Consider the following 21,649-nt stretch of genomic DNA (forward strand, 5'->3'; position numbering starts at 1 on the left):
CGTTTCACTTTCATGCACTGGAGAAGGAAATGGCAACCCACTCCAGTGTTCTTGCCTGGAGAATCCCAGAGACAGAGGAGCCTGGTAGGAGGCCATCTATGGGGTCGCACAGAGTCGGACACAACTGAAGCGACTTAGCAGCAGGGTGGGGAAGAAAGAACTGCTCTAGAATGTAAAGACTTAACAGAACAACTAAATGTTATATATACAGTCTTTGGATCCTAATTTACACTAATTTACACAAACTGTTTTTTAAAAAGGGCATTTTTAAAGACAATCAAGATATTCCATGAACTAGTAATTGCCAGTACCAAAAAATTATGGTTAATTGTGCTGAAGGTATCAACAGAATTAAAATGTCCAAAAATTTAGATGCATAATAAATATGAATGAAGCAATGAAGTAACACTGTCTGGGATTTGTTTTAAAATACTTCAAAAGAAAAAAAGAAAGTAAGATGAACCAAATGTAAGCAAATCTTGATAAGAACTGAATCTGGGTGTTAGTATATGAAGGTTCCTTATACTGGTTTCTCTTCCTTGGGACACAGTTGGAAAATTTCAGAATAAAAAACTGTCATTTGAACCCATTCTTCCATGAGCTCTGTTCTACACAAGAATTAGATTTAATGAGTTTTTACTCATAATTGTTGCTAACATTTCACTCCCGCCTGTATACTTCATTTTAAAGACTCCAATTTCCAGAAGACTGTCACAGAAAGATGGCCCTAGTTGGGGTCTCTGGCAGCATGATAAACAAGGACATGTTTGGGTTTGGTTGGGCACACAGTTCCTGTTAGCCTCTATCTTTACCAAGAAAACCCACAAGCTATTTTTAACTGCAGGATCTTGGTTTAGACTTGCTGATGACTCAAGATGTAAGTGCCAGTGCTAACCAACAGTGGGTTTGCTGGTGACTAGCGGAGCCGCAGGGGTCCTAAGAAGAAATAGGCTGCAACCAGATCTGGGAGAAAGGCTACACAGCACGACTCCTTGCTGCTGGGTCTATCTTCAACATGGGCTTGACCAGACTCCACTTCTACCTAAACTGGTATGACATGCTCCTTGGTGGAAAAACTTCCCATGCACAGATATATATATATATATATATATATATATATATATATTTTTTTTTTTTTTTTTTTTTTTAAAGGATTGAACTAAACCATCAATCAGCTGACTACTGAAAACACACTGCTTATCAAGCCAGCCTCACAGCGGGAGTCTACTTCACTGGATCCTCAGTGACAACAAGAAACTTCCTATGAGTCAGGAGCTTCGGGCAAGTGCCGAAGAGTTTTCACTGAGGATAAAGAAGATATGAGCCTGGCTTTCTCTAGAAGGGCTGAAGAGCGAGAAGGAGGTGCAGGGAGGCAGTACTGCTGAGGGAGACAATGGACCCTTGGGACCATTCCTTCTCTAGGGTGGCTTCTCTAGTTACAGACACAGATTGCAGCAAGAATGCAAGAGTGGAGTAAGAAACAAGATACCTCTGAGCACATGTGTTAAGTCTAGGAAGGAAGGGGACCCACAATAAGCAAGCGACCTGAACAAATCCAAAATTTCAAATGATAAAGTTACCACTTTAAAAATCCTTCTTTCAAGGGACTGATTTTTTCCAGCCCTCTTCCAAGATTCTATCAAAAAGAATGTCTCTTATGGAAGGAACACAAGGGCAAATGAATGAAACTGAAAGGGTGTTTCACTAGCACAAGTGTGATACAAAGAAATGCTTCCAAACATTTCAAACATACAATCACAGCATTCCACACTTTCTCCCACCCAGATTGAGGAAATGAGCTGCTTCTACTTCTTTTTGCATTGAAGAGCTTTCATGAAGTTAAACATTTTAAAAACTAAATCTCCTGCTAATTCTTTCATAAAGTTAGGATGATCTTCCCAGTTGAAATTATGCCAAGGCAGAGGCTGGGGTAAGGAGTGTTAGGTGAATCTGATGGGAAGGTAGAGACAGTGAGAGAGGAATAGTTTATTTTAAAGAAAAGCTTATTTGCTACTAGAGAAGATCAGGACAGTGAAGTGCCCCCCACCAGGGAGGAGAGATCTTATTTGGTGGGTGGAGGACATGAGTTTGAGCAAACTTTGGGACATGGTGAAGGACAAGGAAGCCTGGCGTGCTGCAGTCCATGGAGTCGCAAAGAGCAACAACAAAAGGTGCAAGGAAACAAGAATGGTGTCTCTAGTTCCGCTCTTCTGGATTCCCACCATAGGGCTTAATAGAAAGAAGGAAAAAATATTATTTGAAATTGAACTTTCTATCTAAGGGGAAAAGCATATAAAAGCTTGTGGAGCTGTTAACAAGGGAGCGAATGATATTTTAAAAGTTTGGCAGGAAACCAAAGAGCTACACCCACACACAAAGCTGAACTGCTTCCATCAAACTAAGTAGACCACATATTCCCCCAGCTGGGAAGTGCTGGCAGGGTCTGGGAATTTTGAGAAGGAGTGAGGTCACCGAACTATATTGCTCAGTAATGTTCCCAGACGAAGGCGAGGGGGGTTGTGTCTAAAGAAATTTTCACCTCTGGCCTAAATCAAAGGACCCCCTGAAAAGGATGAGAAAAAACAAAAAGGGAAATTACAGTGAGGAAAGCTTTACCTTCGGAGAGCAGTTGAAATGCATACCGGGCACTGGGAGTGTGGTTACATACATTGTAATACACCGATACAGGTACAGCGTGCCAACTATGCAGAAAAATCTTCTGCTAATAATAGACCTAGAAAAAGGGAAAAACAGGGCAGACACTCAGTCATGAAATTCTGCAGGTTCATTGAAGTTTTCAGTGCTCCAACAATACAACACACCCCCAAACAACCTGAGAGATTGCTATCAGAACGCTGAAACTATAGCTAAGAGCAGATTAAGGTGAAGCTTTTGAGAATGATACTGTGTTTTTTTGTTTGTTTGTTTTACATTAACTTTAAGGTCAAGGGAGTTTAAAACACTCCCCACTGCTATTAATGGGGCTTCCTGAGGCCTGAAACACCAGTTGACATTCAACTGATGGACAAGGAGGGTTTAAACTGATGGGCCAGAGCTGAGTCAGGGTCTGTGGTTAAACATTTAGGGAGTGTCTTTTCTGTCATAAAAAAGAAGATGTTCAGAAAATTACAATGATATTAGATTGTAATGAATTTATGCCAAGAGAATTTAAAACTTTTCTGACATTTAGTAAGTCAAAGGCATTAAACCATTGGACTTGTATATCCCAGAAACTGTTTATCTTAGCTGATCTCCAAAGAAGCATGATGCCAAGAAAAGAGCCTGTCTGAATGACAGCATCCAACCCACACCTCTCTCTCCTAACAGTGTGGCCTTGGGATAGGCTATTGACACTCTCTATCAGTTTCCTAGTCTGTAAACCAGGGATAAGAACATGAGAAATAAGGAATGGACAATCTTTGCCATTTATGCACAATGGTAGTCAACAAGTGTATGAATTATGTGGGTGAATAACCAAATAAGCAAGAATTAGGCATCTTTTCCATTTCAAATTTATTGGTGGTTCTGGTGAAATTATTTCATATGTACACATGAGCATGTATATTGAGTCTGATAGCTTCTCCTAACAGTAAGTCTCACGTAGGTTTGGCTTTAACTAGATTAAGTTGTACAAACTTCAGTGTCTCCTTGGACAAGAATGTTCCTTCCCTCTCTACTTCAACCTGTTCTAGCCTGTTCTGTTGCTGCTGCTGCAGAGTCGCTTCAGTCATGTCCGACTCCGTGCGAGGCTCCCCCGTCCCTGGGATTCTCCAGGCAAGTACACTGGAGTGGGTTGCCATTTCCTTCTCCAATGCATGAAAGTGAAAAGTGAAAGTGAAGTCACTGAGTCGTGTCCGACCCTCAGCGACCCCATGGACTGCAACCCACCGGGCTCCTCCGTCCATGGGATTTGCCACAGGCCAAAATCTCAGTCCTGTGGGTCTCCTCCTCCTCAACTTTGAGAAGTTCAAGTTTTTCCTCGGCCCAGGGCATTCTGACTTAAACACAAATATTTCTAGAAACAATGAACAGGCTTTCCTCTGAGGATACTGAACACTTAATCGCTCCATAATTGTACAATGTAGCTCTATTTTTACACAGGATGGACATTCCTACTGGAGTCTGGTTGTTGGAGGAGTATCTGTGTTATCTGTACTTTTTAACAAGAGGGATGAAGTGGTATGTCACTTGGTTGACTGAAAATTAATTTAAAAATAATCCATGTGACCGTACAAGTGTTCCATTCATAACTACACAGTCCATGTAAGGTCCTCAGGTTGTGAAGGTAGGGTTCGGGTCTTGTGACTCTTAACTCCAATTTTAGACACCAGGTCAAAACACTGCTTACCACAGAGAAATGTCTTATTTTCTCTTATTAAAGGTGTGCTTGTCACCCCCAAGGACAAGAATTTATTCAGTACAAAGCTGTCTTTTATAAAGGTATGTGCCTCTAAGTCCAGGAATTATGAAAAGCATGGTATAATTCAGCCATATACAGAGGGACAATACTAGATCACATTACTAGATTACAAATGTCTGATCAAAATACCTGAAATAACCAACTGAATTTAACACTGTAAGATACAATGATCATTTTTCTCAAAAAGAAAATGCCCTCTCATGCCATCCTGTTCAAAGAAACAGAAATTACTTTCAATTTTACGTGAATGATACAAGAAACATCTACAACTGAAAACTGTTCAGTCTATTTAGATATGCCAGTCTCTCTCTTCAGAGGAAGAGAAACAAGATGACGGCTATCGCTCCATTTTGATGAATATTACTGCCTTAAAATCACTTTGCCTGATGGTTTCACGGTGCACACGAGACATATACATGCACAAACAACCTATTTCCATAGCTCAAACCTGAGTCACATCTGAACAGCAGTGTAAAGACTCAGGATTACCTGAGAATGAGGGATACAAAAAAAGGGTACAGGATGAGAAAAGGTTTTGTTCACAAAAAACAAAACAAAACATTTTAAAGGTAACAAACATTAAAGGTTCAGTCACATTTACTCTTTGAAGTGAAAAAATCAAATGACTTACACCCATGTGACATCATCAACATTAACACGGTGACGAGATGGAAGTGGCTGTTACTAAGAATCTTCTCATCTTTGGCATTTACTTATCTTTTTTGAAATTATGCTTAGAGTATCTTCAGTGCATAATTTTAAACAAGAATTTCCTACTGTACACTTTAGAAAGCAGGATATATATATATAAAAAAGCGTTTCAAAATCTTGTATCCTGTTAAGGTATTATTTACTTAATCAAAGAATTTCACACAGTAGAATTCTTTCTTAAGTTTAAAAGTTCAAGATGTGTTTGTTTTTTTAAAAGAGATCTAAAATAGTTAAAAATGTAACTAAGGCAACAAAAAAGCCACAGAAGAAACATTAATGAGGTATTTCTAGAGATTAAGCAAATGCCAAGGACAAGATGCACATTACAATTCTCAAAACCACAGTTATGTTCTTCTCACATGGGAAATGTCTCTTTCGTGTTGGAAAGAAGTCTATTTCCTATCTGCTCACACTCTGCAATGACTGTCACATCATAGACACTTGTGTATGATCGTGGTTATCTATTCTTCTCCCAAGTAGTTGAGTAATAGGGTCATTACTACTTTCTCCAACATAAAGAAAAACATACGTGTTAAATCGGATATATATATATAAAGAAATATGAATAAAAGTTAATATTTTTTAAGATCTGCAAGAAGAGTATGCTATGTTCAGAATAACTTTATTAGACTTTTTATTCTCCCAACTCAAAAGAGAAAAGAGTATTCAGAACCTGATCACTTACTACACCAAATATAGGCTTAAAAGAGCAGTACTACATTGTTTTCGGCATTTGAAATGATAGTCTAAAGTTCTAAAGGAAAAACGAAGAAAGAAATGAATACACTGGAGAGTAAAGAAAAATACTGGAAAGTTCCATTGTTTCCCACAAGTTTTCTCAACTAAGCCACAACCAGAATACACAGTTCTTTCAGCACTCAGACCTGCTCTGCCAGCTCTTGAGAGAAGTTACTGACTTTTAGAAACAAACAGGTCCTGAGACATGGCAGTGGATCCAAGTGACAATTCCAAAGCAGGCGGCGATCAACAAGGGGCAGGGCACACGAATCTGTGGGCAAGGATCAGGGAGCCCCGCACCTCCGGAGAAACCATGGAAGCCAGTGCACACGGTTCAGATCCTCCCAGTACTGCCGAGGGGAAAGGCAGGTCTTCAGCTCAGCTACACACAGATGCTGGCTCTGCCTTTAACAAAGGCCGGCTTGATGAACTGAATCATCTCAATTAACCTCCTCGGAAACTGGCTTCCTAACCAGCGAAAGGATATTTTCCTTATGATTCAGAGAAATGCTCCTGAAGAATTTCCCCAGACTGTTATTAACAGTAACTAGGGTTTTGCCAAATTTCTCCTCTATGCCAAACTCTGAGCCATTTAGTTCTTAGAACAACCTGCATTGCGATGCTATGACCCTTATTTTACAGATGGGAAAATTGCAGTTCAGATTTTAAGCTGAAATATAAATATATTACCCAAGACAATAAGGTTCAGGAAATGGCTCCAAATTGTGTAAGAAATCCCAATTTTATTTTGAGACTACACTGCTGTGAACCAATAGATGAGCCAACATTCGATCTCATTTAAGTTACAAAATCTACTTAACTCACATTTTTCACTTAGGGTTTTAAGTCATATTTCATATTGACCCAGACCTCTGCCAAGTAAGCATTTTTGACAGTTATTTTAATGATAAGTGTGTTAGTTATTAAAGTACTAAGAAAGATTCTTCTGGGTATCAAACAGGACACTGTTCATTTTCCATTGTTGTTCACACAGTCTGTGCCCAGTAAGGTTTGCTTACATCCCTCCAATGACTGATCAGTCTGGTCGCTCAGACATCAAGACTCTGCCTGAAATGTGACAGCCGGGGTTCAATCCCTAGGTCGGGAAGATCCCCTGGAGGAGGGAATGGCTCCCCACGCCAGGATTCTTGCCTGGAGAATTCCACAGACAGAGGAGCCTGAAGGGCCGTAGTCTATACGATCACAAAGAGTCAGACACAACTGAGCAACTAACACACTTTGCTGAGATGTTATCTACTTCTCAACATTCTATCTCACCTGAACTGCTACTATGACCTTTGACCTACTGTCCCTAATTCCATTTGTACCTCCATAAAAGCCTTTCTACACAGAGAAGCCAGAAGCATCTTTTTATAAAGTTAAATACAGCATATCCTTTAAAACCCCCGAATAGTTGCCAAATATATTTTGAATAAAATCCAAATCCTTTACCAAGCCCACGAGGCCCCAGATGATCTGGGCCAAGCTCCCCTCCCTCTGCTCTCCCCATCATTCCTAAACTTCAGTCTGATGCCCTTGGTGCGACTGAACACATCGCACCAAGTCCCTCCACCTTAGGCAGACCTCTGTGCCAGCCATCCCCTCTGCCGGACCCTGGAAACACTGCCTGTCGTCATGTCTCTGACAGACCTACTCTAAAAAAGGCACCTGGGGCCACCTTCACCTATTTCCCTTTCTTCATAGCCTCCCACTCCCATGCCCACACTCTGCTGAAGCTAACGCCAATGAGTTTCTTAAATCTGTTTTCCTCCCTTTAACTCCTTGCTACTAGCCCTGGGATTCCCTGGATTATGATAACCACTTGTCATCATCTGATGATCCAATTCCCGTCACGGGCTCTTCTCAACATGAGCCCAAGCTACTTCCCATTTTATCTTGCAGATATGAATTCTACCACCCTGGGCCAAAGGGGCTCCACTCACCAAATGTCTTGTTTTTGCCAGCAAATCTCTTTGCCTGGCCTTTCCTGTTACCCAAACCACCTAGCTCATATACCAGCTCTGCATGCAGCTTCCCACCAGTTCCCAACTGGAGAGAGCCACTTCATTCTCCACATCACTTCATAACTTGGTTTCTAGTTTATGGTATTTTTTAATAGTGAGATTGGGATTACCATTATCAACAGAGGCCCTCATTCCTTCTATCAGAGAAAGCTCTTAAAGAAAGCTCCTCCTTACTTATGTTTTAGTACTAGTGAGACTTCCCACGGTGCCTGTAACACGGGCAATATCCTGCAGTTCTGTGCTTTAGAGCTTCACTTCTTACTACTTCTGATAGTGCTTTCCTGCTTCTTTCCACAAATGTTTGTCCTTTAAACTCCTTCATCTGCTGGAAATAACCTCTGCTGATGCTCACCAGTCTTCACTCTGCATCGTTCCTACACTTTAACTGACAGCAGTTGTCGAGATGGCTGCATTCATCCAAGCAGGGCTGTGGGTCCTGCCATCTTTCTCCCTGGCCTCCCTTGTCTCCTCACTGCCCCTTCTGGCCTTTCTACCCATCACAGGAGTCACAACTCTCCAGACGATGGATCACAAAAACCCAGGGCTTCATTTCATACTTTAAGAAGGAAAGTCCCAAGGAAGGGGTTAAAACAAAAAGGAAAGAATAAATGCCATAGAATGAAAGCAGAATAAATAGAAAAGTAAAAATAGATGCTTTCCGGGGAAATACAGAACTCATTTACTATTTCCTAGTGTGCACACAGGAGGATGGCAGTTTACGAATCAGGAGAATGAGATGGAACCATGCACCTGGCCCAGAAATGAGTCTGTACAACACAGTCCTTCTCCGCCTTACAGAAGTTCAACTCAAAGAGACCTTTGCATTTTTGATTAATTATTTTAACCACATTACTGTTCAGCATATACTATCATCCCATTTTACAGAAGGAAGAATCAAGATGTAAAGACTCTCTAGCCTGGGGCCAGAGAGTCAGTCAAGAAAGAACCACAACAAAAACCAAGTCTTTATCCTTTCAATTGGGCTTCCTTATTGACTCCTGGCAAAGACTCTGCCTACCAATGCAGGAGATGTGGGTTAGATCCCTGGGTCAGGAAGATCCCCTGGAGATGGAAATGGCAGCCTACTCCAGCATTCTTGCCTGGAAAAACCCAAGAACAGAGGAGCCGGTGGAGGGGGGGGTGGGATGGGGGAGAGGGGGTGAGGTGACAGTCTGTGGGGCCCCGAAGAGTCAGGCACGACTAAACAACAATAATAATACTTTTGATTAGCTGCTGTTTTCACTAACAAAGCTGTCAAGTTAAAAAAAAAAAAAAAAGGTACCAACTTATATTTTTTTCTAAGCCTCATGTAAAAGATCTGCAAAATAATGCAACAGTTGATTAAATTTAGAAAATGATCTGTACTGGTTTAGGGAATCTGTAAAGAACAGATCAGATGATAAAACTGTCTGAACTAAAGCCACCTTAAAAAATTTATTTCCTGAGTTAAATATAGATTGTAACATGAGATAAAGAAAAAAATATTACCCTCTAAGATTATATGGTCTATGTGAGAGAGTTAAAAAGAATCACAATCAAGCATCCTCCAGAAACCGCAGCACAGTATCAAACAGAAGAAGTTACCTTTCTTGTTAGTATTTTAGGCTATTAGCAAAAATAGTATGTGTGCATACATACATACCTGTGTATAATACAAATATATGTGTTTGTGTGTGCGTGCGTGCTCAGTTGTGTTCGACTCTCTGTGACCCCATGGACTGAAGCCCACCAGGCTCCTCTGTCCATGGGATTTCCCAGGCAAGATACTGGAGTGGGTTGCCGTTTCCTCCTCCAGGGGATCTTCCTGACCCAGGGATTGAACCCAAGTCTCTTGCATCTCCTGCACTGGCAGGTGAATTCTTTACCACCGTACCACCTAGGAGGCCCATGAGTGTGTACACATAATGCAAATATATATATCTTTCCTCATTCCCTTCCTTCATGAAAACTTACCCACCCTGAATCACATTCTTAATGTCTGTTCAGTTACAGCTGGCTGAACTCAACAATTCATGTTTGCCCTTAAGCTCATGGATCACCCTTAAAAGTAACACTTTTGCTTTAACGGGGTTGGTTTCTAGAAACATCATAAGCACATACATCACCACCAATAGCTAACATTTATTAAATTCTAGGCACAGTACTCCTGCCTGGAAAATCCCATGGATGGAGGAGCCTGGTAGGCTGCAGTCCATGGGGTCGCGAAGAGTCAGACACGACTGCGTGACTTCACTTTCACTTTTCACTTTCATGCATTGGAGAAGGAAATGGCAACCCACTCCAGTGTTCTTGCCTGGAGAATCACAGGGACGGGTGGGCTGCCGTCTCTGGGGTCGCACAGAGTCGGACACGACTGAAGCGACTTAGCAGCAGCAGCAGCAGGCATAGTAATCAGCACAGTGCAATCCTCAATAAATGTTAGCTGCTGTTATTATTTATTTACTCTCCTAATGAACATGTGTATGTGCCAGGCCTTATTCTGGGAACACAGCAGTGAACCGAATGGACAAAAAGCTGGCCTTGCGGCACCTATATTCTAGGAAAGGAAGCAGACAATAAACATATAAGTAAAATATAGAGCATGCTGGGAAAATTCTAAAGGGTAAAATTAAGCGAGAGTGTCACTGGGGGATAGGACGTTACAGATTGGGGGTAAGGTGATCAGAGAATGTCCCTACATGTGAGGAGGGTTAACCATGAGGATATCTGTGGGAGAAGCTTCTCTTTTTCTTTTTTTAAAAATTAACTGATTCATTTTCACTGGAGGATAGTTGCTTTACAATGTGGTATTGGTTTCTGCCACACATCAACATGAATCGGCCACAGGTATACATTTGTCCAGCCCCCCATCCGGAGGCCCCACCCCCGCAGCGCCTTCTGCGGAAGGAGATTCTAAACAGAGGTCAGTACGTGAGGGCACTGGAGACTGGCAGGAGGGTCAGGGGGAAGGAGGACATGACGACCTACAGTCTGGGAGGACCTCCTTGGTCACCATAAGCACCTCCAACCTAAACGCTGTAATGAGGTGAGGAAGGGTGACACACACCCACTCACTCGTGAAGTTACACGTTCTGTCTGCGGAGCTGACACGTGACGTAAGGGGAGCAAGAATGGAAGCAGACTGGGAGGAAGCTCCTGTAACCACCCAGGCAAGAGACGGCACCGGTGACACGCAGGGCAGAGGCTGGGTGAGAAGTGGTGGGACGAAGACCACACGTGGTGACCGAGACATCTGGCCTGAGAGTCGGGGGGGAAGAGACACACTGTTCCCAAGTGGTGCTAGGGGTGAAGAAGAAGCCTGCAGATACAGGAGATGCGAGAGATGTGGGTTCAGTCCCTGAGTCGGGAAGATTCCCTGGGGGAGGAAATGGTTATCCACTCCAGTATTCTTGCCAGGAAATCCAGTGAACAGAGGAGGCCGGTGGGCTACAGTCCGTGGGGCTGCAGAGTCGGACAGCACTGACCCACTGAGCCTAAGATGGGAACGGGGGCGGGGCAGGCACAGGAACCAGGAGGGCACCAAGGACTCGGTTGAGTGCTCCATACATACATCTCACTCCATCGGCACAACAACGCTGAGACAGACACTATTTTTATTGTTCCCATTCTGTAGATGAGGAAACAATGCTACTACAAGTAGTGAAGTAACCTGACCAAACTCACCTCAAGTCAATAGGTCCCTGTAGATGATCTTAAACTAAGATTTGCAGTATAACTGATGCTTAACTGCCATTGCCCTGAAACAAACAGGCTGGGAGGGACAGATGCAATGACTTCTAAATAAGATCATGAATACTTAGACAGACATCCATGATGATTTTTTAAGAGAAAGGGACAGAGATGATCCTGAGGCACACTGTAAAATACAAGGCAAATATGGTACTAAAAATACACACATATACAGATTACACCTATATGAGCATACAGGAAAATACTAAGCCAAATATGAAACCAGATATTAGCATTATTTATCTTAAGCGCCATCAGTAAATTTTTCCTTTTTATTTTTACCTTCTAATCTGCCTATAAGCAAGGTACATTAGTTTCTTTAGTGTCATAAATAAAATCTAACTTATGAAAACTGTAATTTATTGCACCTCTGTATTTTTTTTTTCTTTCTCTCCCTTTTATCCTCTCAGTTTAAAAAGCCACTTAGAATATTTATGCTCACTTAAAACCTAAATTGCTGGGATTACTGCATTTATTTTCCTGACAATTCCTAGAGTTCAGGCTAATATTTAGGTCTTGAGACTGAAACTGATAAAGAAAAGGTGAAAGCAGGTAAGACCATCTGTTCACTAATGTGAGGATGAGAAGTGAGACAGAGCTTGGCAGCGAATCCATCACTGAGGGCTTCGAGTGGCTGTTCTTCCCCATCCCCAGGGAGGTGGAGCAGAAGTGGGCAAACACCTAGGAGGTCCAGATTACACGGGAAGGTAACGGGACAGGAAAGGTCCCCAGAATGAAAGCAGGATCTCAGCCCAGGCTCTGCAGCCCAGATGGACAATGGGGTCAGACTCAAGGGGAGAAAACAAGCTAGAAACAGCAAGGAGAAGAAGAACCTATTTGCAAGGCAGCAACGGCGATGCAGACAGACAGGACAGACTTATGGACGCAGCAGGGGAAGCAGAGGGTGGGACAAACTGAGAGAGCAGCAGGGAAACATACACATTACCAAGGGTAAAACAGACAGCCAGTGGGAATTTGCTGTGTGATGCAGGGAGCTCAACTTGGGGCTCTGTGACAACCTAGAGGGCTCGTGTGGGGTGGGAGGTGGCAGGGAGCTTCAAGGGGGACGGGACATATGTATACCTACGGCTGATTCGCGTTGATGTATGGGAGAAACCAACACAATATTGTAAAGCAAATTATCCTCCAATTAAAACTGAATAAAATAAAAGAACAAGGTTTGGCACTCCTGACTGGTGGTCTGCAGTGGAAAAGCGTTACTGCACTTGGTGGCACCGGGGGTTTCCGAGACCCGTGGTGAACAGGGACCACACCATACCTGGCAGGTCAGAGGACAGCAGTCAGCTGGGACAGAGCTCAGTACACTTCCAAGAATGACGGTGGAACAGCAAGACAGGCTGGCCTGCAGGTTTGGCAGATCCAATCCTGGGGCAAGTAGGAATGTCTCCTGGTTTGTATGCATTGTATAAACCTTATTATTCAACGCAGGACTTACCTGTTTTCATTCTTCTATTGGTCCTCTACTTGTCTAATCAATGGTACTATATCTGCTAAGAAAATACACTTCCCCAGGACATTTCCATGGACTTACACTGAAAAACTTTCAATTTTCTAAATAGTCAGTGTGGGATTTTGGGGAAGTCAACATATTTTCTGTGTCTCAGTTATCTTCACAGAGACAAGAGTATAGTACTGCTCATCTTAAGAGCTGACTGGATCAAATAACTCAACGCATGTAAGAAAAAAAAAAAAATTCCTGTTACTCAAATGTCTGGAATGTGCTACGTGAACAGGGTGATAATGATTTTCGACAACATGGATGAAACGGAACAGAAGAATATAGACTCCGAGTTAAGTATATAATAGATACAGGTACATGTATAGAGAGAGAAGCAAGGGAGGGAAATGATGACTTCTGAGTTCTTATCTTGCTTTATGGCTGGAGAGGAATATGATGGTTTATCAGTTGATTAAATAAGGCACTAGGTGACCCTAGAGCTGCAACAGCAGAAGGGAATTTTTGTCCTCATGGCTTTTGTACTTTAGGATAGTCTGGGACAACCCACACTTCAAAAACCTGAGATGTTACCGTGAGAACACACAGAAACTCCCAGAAGATAACTAGGTAGCTTTGTTTCTATGAGGCTTTGTTTTGCTCAGTGCTACATCTCTAGCACTAGTCTTCAATAATTCTTGGTAAACTACTAAATGTAAAGATGCCCTGAAGTTCCATTTAGAGACCAGCCTAGTGGCCCACAGGGCACCCTTGATTTCTAATAAAGTGAAATGGCCTTTTTTTTAAAAAAGGCCCTTCTGGAACTTGAAAAATAAACATTATTGGAGGGAACTCCTTCACATTAAATGCTCTACATCAACAGCTTTTAAGGACTTTACTTAATCACAATCATCAAAGACTTGAAAACAAAATTTTAAAAATGTTGACAATAACTGTGGTCATAAACTACTTTGAGGATTAGAAGATGAAAGAGATAAGTACTTTAAACCAATCAACAGTGTGAAAAGAGACACTGATGGAATTAAACGGGTGAAATGAAAGATACATGCTGATGGAGGATCTTCTCTACTGAATAAAACACAAAACAAACAAAAACATTAAATTAGCATCTGAGAGCAGCAGCTGCCAATCAGCACAAGGATTATGTCCTTGGAAATTAGATTCCATCCACAGGAGAGAGGCAAACGCTGCAGACACCCTCCTAACAAATAAGGCCTCCAAACCCAGGGCATGTTATCAAAGGATAAAATACAAAGTCTTTTCCAAAGTGGTCTCTGAACATAAAAAACACACTGCTGCCAAACACCTAAAAACTCTCAGAATGTAATCCTGGGAAGCCACGCTGGAAACCTGTACTTGCTCCTTCCTGCGGGATCAATGAAGCCCCGAGAAACAGTTCTGAATAGAGACATCACGTCTTAATGCAGGATCGGCCAACACCATTCTCTTCTCCAGTTCCTTCCCTTCTGGCCTGAGATCAATTTTCAAAGAACCTACGTGGTGACCACTCTCTCCACAGTGTTACACAACGGTTTATGCCAGATTATTCTACCCCATGCCCCAAATGCTCAACCACAAAGTTCTCCCAACTCCACCTCATGTCCCAAGTATCCTGTGGCTTCTTTTCTTTTTTCTTTCTTCAAATCTTTTCACCACCAGTGGACCAATACATCCTGTAATATTTAATTCATCTTTATACTATCCACTCTCACCCCCCAAATGACTACTATTCATTGTAGGCAAATGTGTGTGCTCAGTTGCTCAGTCATGTCTGACCGACCCTTTGACAGCCCGTGGACTGTAGCCCACCAGGCTCCTCTGTCCATGGGATTCTCCAGGCAAGAATACTGGAGTGGGTTGCCATTTCCTCCTCCAGGGGATCGTCCCGACCCAGGATTGAACCGCCGTCTTTGTCTCTTTGTCTCCTGTGTTAGCAGGTGGATTCTTTACAGCTGCACAACCTGGGAAGCCCTGCAGGCAAATATCTGATCCAAAAGCAGTTGTGACAGAAAACAAATATCAGAATATACACATAACCCGACTTTGCTCTGAAATAAAATATATTTCAGCAAAGCTGTGAGAGCTCCCAAATAAGTGAATTCAATCTCAATCTTTGATTCATTCCTCATTAAATTTCATATAAAATTCAGAGATTCAGAGACAGACCCAAAAACCTTATGTGAGTCTCTGTAATGCAAGCCAGTCCTGTGGCTATAAATGATAAGGCGCTCTAAATGTAACAGAAGCCATGGCTTCTAGAAAGAGTTCGTCCCTTCCCACCATCCCAGCACCAAATGTATTCATTGGCGCAACATGAGTCTATCTCATGGTCATCTCCCAAATGGACCATTTGTAATAGCATCCTAACCCATCCCCTGCTTCCAGTCTCGTTGACCTGTTCTCTTCACTACAGCCAGAGTGCTCCTTTTAAAATACACATCTGTCCACATCATTCTTCCCTAATGACTTATCACCACACCTGGAACAAAAATCCTGCCTCTTTTTTCCATGACCCATATGCCGTCCACACCTCCCTGACTCTGTATGGCCATTTTCTCCCAGTTTGCTTGGCCTGTGGCTTTTCCCCAGGTAAACCTCAGAGACTCTGCCCTTGCTGTGTCTCCTACTGGGACTGCTCCTGCCCCAAACACCAACTGGTATCCCCCTCATTGATTCAGGTGTCTATTCAATGGTCACCTCGTTAGAAGCCTTTTCTAAACACTTGATCTAAAATACCACCCCCTCCCTACTGTCTCCAAAACTCTCTAACATTTTAGACTCCTTTATTTTTCTCCACTTCTCTTACCCACCTGGTAGTATATATTCATTTGTTCACAAACTGTTTCACCCTGGTGAGAATACAAGCTCCGTGTGAGCATCAAGGGGCCTCTGAGCACTGCAGCAGCCCCGCATACAGGAGGGTCTCAGTGAATGAACTTTAAACAAGCACTGTGTGCCAGACTCTATATGAGGCAGTGGGATACCAAGATGAGTGACAAATAGGATCTGGTCTTTTCCCTTGGGGAACTTAAAGTCTAGCAGTAAAGGAGACACACACACACACACACACACACACAAAGAACAGAACGGAATGTGACATGAGCTTGGAGGGTTCAAGGAAAACCACTGAGCAGAGCAGCTACAGATGAGGTCGAACAGCCTGGGGCCAGATATGAGGACCCTGAGCTTCAGGCTAGGGAACTGGGCCTCTGTCTGAGTACTCACTATGCATCACCAGGTAGGAATGAAAAGAGGTAATGAATCTGCGATTAGAATCGACAGAACTTAGTGACTATTTATACGAAAGGAACTGAGAAGTTCTAGGTTTCTAGGAAATGCCACTGCCTACAAAGAAGGAAGAACTTGAAAGAAAAAGATGATAAATCTGGTTTTAGAAAAGCTGAGTTTGAGTGGAGGCTAGGGAGAGGGGTCAAGTGTCAGAAGAGTTGAGCACAGAAAAAATGAGAGGGTTACTGCTTTTAAACAGAATATTCCATAACCAGAAGGATCCATTTCCCCAACATGCTGAGTAAGACTGCTGCACTGTCAGAGCCAAATAACTGGAATAAGGGTGTCTCTCTGCACCAGGAAACAGTTCAACCCTCATGAGGGCCAGGGAAAGGGGGCTCATTAACAGCCACTGCTTGGTGTGTCCACCTCCATCCTTCTTCCTGCCCTTCCCAGGTCTGGTGTGCCACACACACTCCAGAGAGGTCTCAAGGAGGCAGATGGGAAGCTAGGGATGTGCCCCAGTAGTAGGACAGGGGTGGGGATGCTGAAGACTCTCATGAAAATGACTGGGTTATCCTGCCAACGCGGAAACGAGAGAGAGGACTTTAAAGAATCTTTAAAGTTGGACATGTTCTGAACTACAAATGCTCTGCAGCTAATAACACTCAAATGTAACTGGCTCATTCAGTGATTTTGTAATCAAATAAAACACAGTGGTATAGAGCAATAGAAATCATCTAGACTGAGAGGTCTTTATTGAATCTGTGAGAAAAACAAGGCTCCTGAGATTTGGAGATTCATCCACTCTATCAGCATGCCAGCACACAGCTGGGGCTGGGGCCAGGGCTGCCTGTGTCCCAGCCTTGGGTTAATTTTGCCCCAGGCATGAATTAAGTGATTTATGGCTGTAGAACAATTTAAATGTGCAAATGACTACAGTATTAGCAACAAATACCAGTAAAAGACAAAATTAGAAAGCCTCAAGAGAAACAGATTAGAGGAAAAGTCCCTGCTGAGAGAAATACCAATAGTAATATACTTTAAAGAAATTATCCCTGTGGTTGGGACATTTCTTAGAACAAGAATAAAATTATTCAAAACTCACACTTCTATGAAAGGTTTTGATGTGTACATACTAGTACATAAATGTTCTTTTCTGGGCAGTAAATTATTAGCTGGCATGTAAGAATTTTGATAAAAATCAGAAAACAAACTCATATAAACAGAACAACAAAAATCAGGAAAACCCCAGGAAGCCTAATTTAGAGTTGACCTTGCCTTTGTTAAGAGAAAATATACAGACATTATTTTTTTTTCCTCTAATGAGCTTCTAGGGAAAAAATTTTGAAAGTCAAAAGCAGAACTGAAGTCTGACAGTCAGAAGAACATAATTAGTAAATTTTTAGCATCTCATACTTCTATGGCCTATTCTTATCTATTCAGCCTCTTAAAACTAAAGCGAACAAGAAACAGTCTTTCTTCCACAAACTCAAATGCATCCCATACTGTTGCTCCTGTAACAAATTTGCCTTAAACTCTTGTTTTTCAGTCGTTCCGTCATGTCCAACTCTGTGTGACCCCATGGACTGTGGCACACCAGGCTTCCCTGCTTCAACTCTGGGATAGCCAAACCAGCCCCCAAATAAAAACTGGCTACTTATATAGCTTCCTATATACAACATAAAGATAGTCCTTTACTGGCAAAGACTCGGGAGTTGCTTTTATTTCCACTTGTAGATATCTAATGTATAAGGGAAGAAAACACAGACTTTATAAAACATACAAGAAAAAACTCATCATTTCCATTAAAGTTCAACATAAATTCTCAGTCTGCATTTTGTTTTCTTTACTTAAGATGATTTCCTTAATATTCAACCACACTGTGGGTCATGCAACAGAGTCTACCAGAGAGAAACTCATTCCTTAGCAAACCAATTTCCAACTTCCATGTGTGGAAGCCATAAAGATGTTCTGCTAATGGAAAAATCAGACACCCGGTGATGAGGGCAAAGCATGTGTTCAGTTTGCTATACGCAACTCAGGCAAATAACTTTGCTGCATTGAGTTTAGAGCCTGGGACATGAAAACCACTTTGGATTTACCTGAAACTAAAAGGAGATGCCTACTGAAAATCCTGAGAAACTTGAATGAAATACTGCTCTAAATGCCACACGTTCTAAAGAAAGGTGGAAGCCATGCAGGTTCCTTCACATCCCACCTAAACTGGGTATCACTCTCCACTAGCTCAAGTCACTCTGGACCAGCTGTTCTGAATTCTATGCGTGAAGCATCTTCAGATACATATCACAATGGTTCAGATATCTGATTCTGTGTGGAAAAAGCTATAGCGTCATTCATAGCCCACAGGCCAACTGTCAACCGCTGATTTGACGGGTTAAACACACCAAGACTGGATAGTTTTCTGTGGTTTAATAGCCTGTACTCTCTGAAAATGTCTGAGGGTTTTCCCTCCTGTGATGTGAAAACAGAAAAAACCTCATCTCTAACAATCCTGTTCATCACTCTGTATCAATCTGGTACAAAACACAGCACTTCCTTAAAGCTGCCAGAGCTTTGGTTGGTTCAACAGACTACGTGGTTAAAAAACAAAAAAGAAAGACTGTGCTTTGATTCCTACTGCTTGATCAATTTCATTTCCCAATAATGAATATTAAACATCGGTCGTGCCACCTCCCAATCCCTGAAACTGCAGACTTGTGCTTTACTTACTTGTACTTTAAGAGCAGCCACTGAATTAACCAGAGTCCCACAAGGATCATGCCGTTAATTTCACAAATAGAAAAGGCCCACTGCACCCGGTTAAAATGGTCAAAAAACGTGTCCGGTAGTGGAGGCTGCACCTCCTTGGGAGGTACTCGTTCATGGACGACCGAGATCATCACTGTGGTGAGAACAAAGCAGGAAAGTGCATAAAGAAAGGCCAGAAAAGTCTTGCCCCACTCCATGGGGTACTGGGAGCGCTCCGGTTCTGGCATGGGGATCTTGATCATTTCCTTCCTATACCCATTGGGCATCCCGTTGGGTTTGACCTTGATGCTGAAGCTGCCGTTAGGGGAGGGGCTGCCGGTGCCAATGCTGAGGTGCCCGTTGGCATGGCCGTTCTTGTGTGCTTCCAAGTGGTGCTCCATCTTCAGGGTCTCTATCATGTGCAAGAGCCGCTGCCCATTGTCAGAGGTGACCAGGCACAGCGGGGGTTTTGTGAAATCCTCCTGGGTGAGGTTGATCAAGTCCCGGCCTGTGAAATGTTCCAGAGGCTCACAGTATTCTGGCATAGCATTCTCCTGCAGCCAGTCTGCCACCTTCTCGGGTGACCAGTAGACCACTTCCTTCATTGTGCTGGCAGACAATGTGAGGCCCCCTGCTTGCTCCTGGCAGGTCAGCAGTCACCGTTCCAACAGGGCAGGACACTGTCCCTCCTCGCTGCATTCATCCTGTCAGGCCTCATAACAGAGCTGTGTGGTGAGATGGTCAAGGCAGGTTTTAAACACCTCATGTAGCTGTCCAGGGTTATTGAGTGCCCGAGCATTAATTCACCTCATTTCTGAAGAACATTCTTCCTTCTGTGGAGGCAAGAGAAACAAGTCAAGCTACTGGGACTTTCAAATTAATCCCTCAAGATTCATAACCTTCACATGAATAAGGAAAATGGAAAACCAGTTATTGGTGGAGTCCATAGTTTTCAAACATATATTAGTTTTAAGGAACCAATGACTCCCTGGTTAGTATTCCCCAAAAGAGGCATTAAATTGGACCTGAGATGGATCAAGTCCAAGACAGTGGTAAATTTGCTGAGAAACAATTCAACAGTGCTTTGAACATTGCTCAGCACTGATCAGGGATTATTTTTGTGCTTATTACGTGGTTCCTGAGATCAGCTGAAAGACTGCAGCAAATCTGCTTATTCTATCTACCACTTAATCTACCACTCTAGATTAGTGTAGATTGGTGAAGAAATGTTCTATATGCACAGAGCACACAGAACTTAACAGACATCATAAAAGAGAATCATAGAAGTGGCGAGTTTCAGGATCATCAGGTCCAACGATTTTATACTCTTCCACAAAAAATCAGTGAGTTCCTCTTTGCAAATGTGCTTGGACCCCAAATCTATAAAAGAGTTATAAGAGTGGAAGCTTGAGTGAAAACAGATGGGAGTAAAGGGCCAGGGTTCCTCTCTGCTCTGATGACATCTCTACCCCTAGCCCACAGGAGATTGTGTAGAAAACCATAGCTTCCAAACCAGTGATCTGATCCTCACTTATCCACAAGGAAACTGAGTTCCAGGAAGGTCAATGAACCTGCCTATAGTCAAGCAGCAGCTTGTATAAAAGAGCTACAAGTTTCCAAGTCCTGGTTCAGTGCGTTTATTAAAATACTTCATCAGTGATGTGGCAATAACCAAGAAGAGAGAAGTAGAAAATGCCCCCCCAAGCTCATCATCAAGTAGAACTTCAGGCAGTATGTGATTTCTTTCCCATTGTTTTATGCAATGTTATGTTCATTAACCATACTTGTGGCTAAATATATGTATGTACAACATATATACATTTTTATACTCTATATATATAATTTTTAATCTCCCTACAGACGTGCATTTGTAGGGAGATTAAAAATTATATATATAGAGTATAAAAATGTATATATGTTGTACATACATATATTTAGCCACAAGTATGGTTAATGAACATAACATTGCATAAAACAATGGGAAAGAAATCACATACTGCCTGAAGTTCTACTTGATGATGAGCTTGGGGGGGCATTTTCTACTTCTCTCTCACCTACTTCTCTTTAGTAAATATATATTAATTTTGTAATAATCATTTAAAATTTTAAAAAAACTAGAGAAGTTAAAAATAAAAGACTGAGCTCTATAACAAAGCATTGCAGTTAATGAAATGTGGCCTTTGGCGAAAAGCAGACCATAGTTTGACTTTCGGCATCTCCATGCATAAATTTGAAATTCAGCTTACTAATCTGCAAAATGGCCATGATCAAATGTCTCCTTTCACAGGGCTGTTATCAGTACTTTAAAATCCGTATGAGAAAGCTGAGGATATACAATCCAGCACTGTTTCTGTTTTCTACAACTGAGTAGTACTCCACTGTGTGTGTACACACGCACACACATCTTCTTTATCCATGGATCCATGGACAGACGCTTAGATTATTTCCATATCTTGGGTATTATACATAATGCAGCAATGAACAAAAGGAATACAAATATGTTTTTGTGAATTAGTGTTTTTGTTTTCTCCAGATAAATATCAGAATGAAACAGCTGGATCACATGGTCGT

General features: G+C 42.2%; 1 protein-coding gene across 13 annotated transcripts in view; it reads right to left on the reverse strand.

Annotated features, from left to right (window-relative positions):
- The window catches only part of SGMS1 (sphingomyelin synthase 1), a 327,599-nt gene that overhangs the window by 21,708 nt on the left and 284,242 nt on the right, over nucleotides 1–21,649 (reverse strand). For all 13 annotated transcript variants that reach the window (XM_055559870.1, XM_055559869.1, XM_055559868.1 and 10 more), the window contains 2 exons: nucleotides 19,061–19,911; nucleotides 2,617–2,734 (listed from right to left, as the gene is read on the reverse strand). In XM_055559870.1, coding sequence (XP_055415845.1) covers nucleotides 2,617–2,734; nucleotides 19,061–19,683 — 741 coding nt within the window. In that variant the 5' untranslated portion in view covers nucleotides 19,684–19,911. The remainder of the gene's footprint in view (nucleotides 1–2,616; nucleotides 2,735–19,060; nucleotides 19,912–21,649) is intronic.

Source organism: Bubalus kerabau, chromosome 22 (assembly GCF_029407905.1).
Source record: "Bubalus kerabau isolate K-KA32 ecotype Philippines breed swamp buffalo chromosome 22, PCC_UOA_SB_1v2, whole genome shotgun sequence".
In the NCBI taxonomy this organism is placed as follows: Eukaryota; Metazoa; Chordata; class Mammalia; order Artiodactyla; family Bovidae; genus Bubalus; species Bubalus kerabau.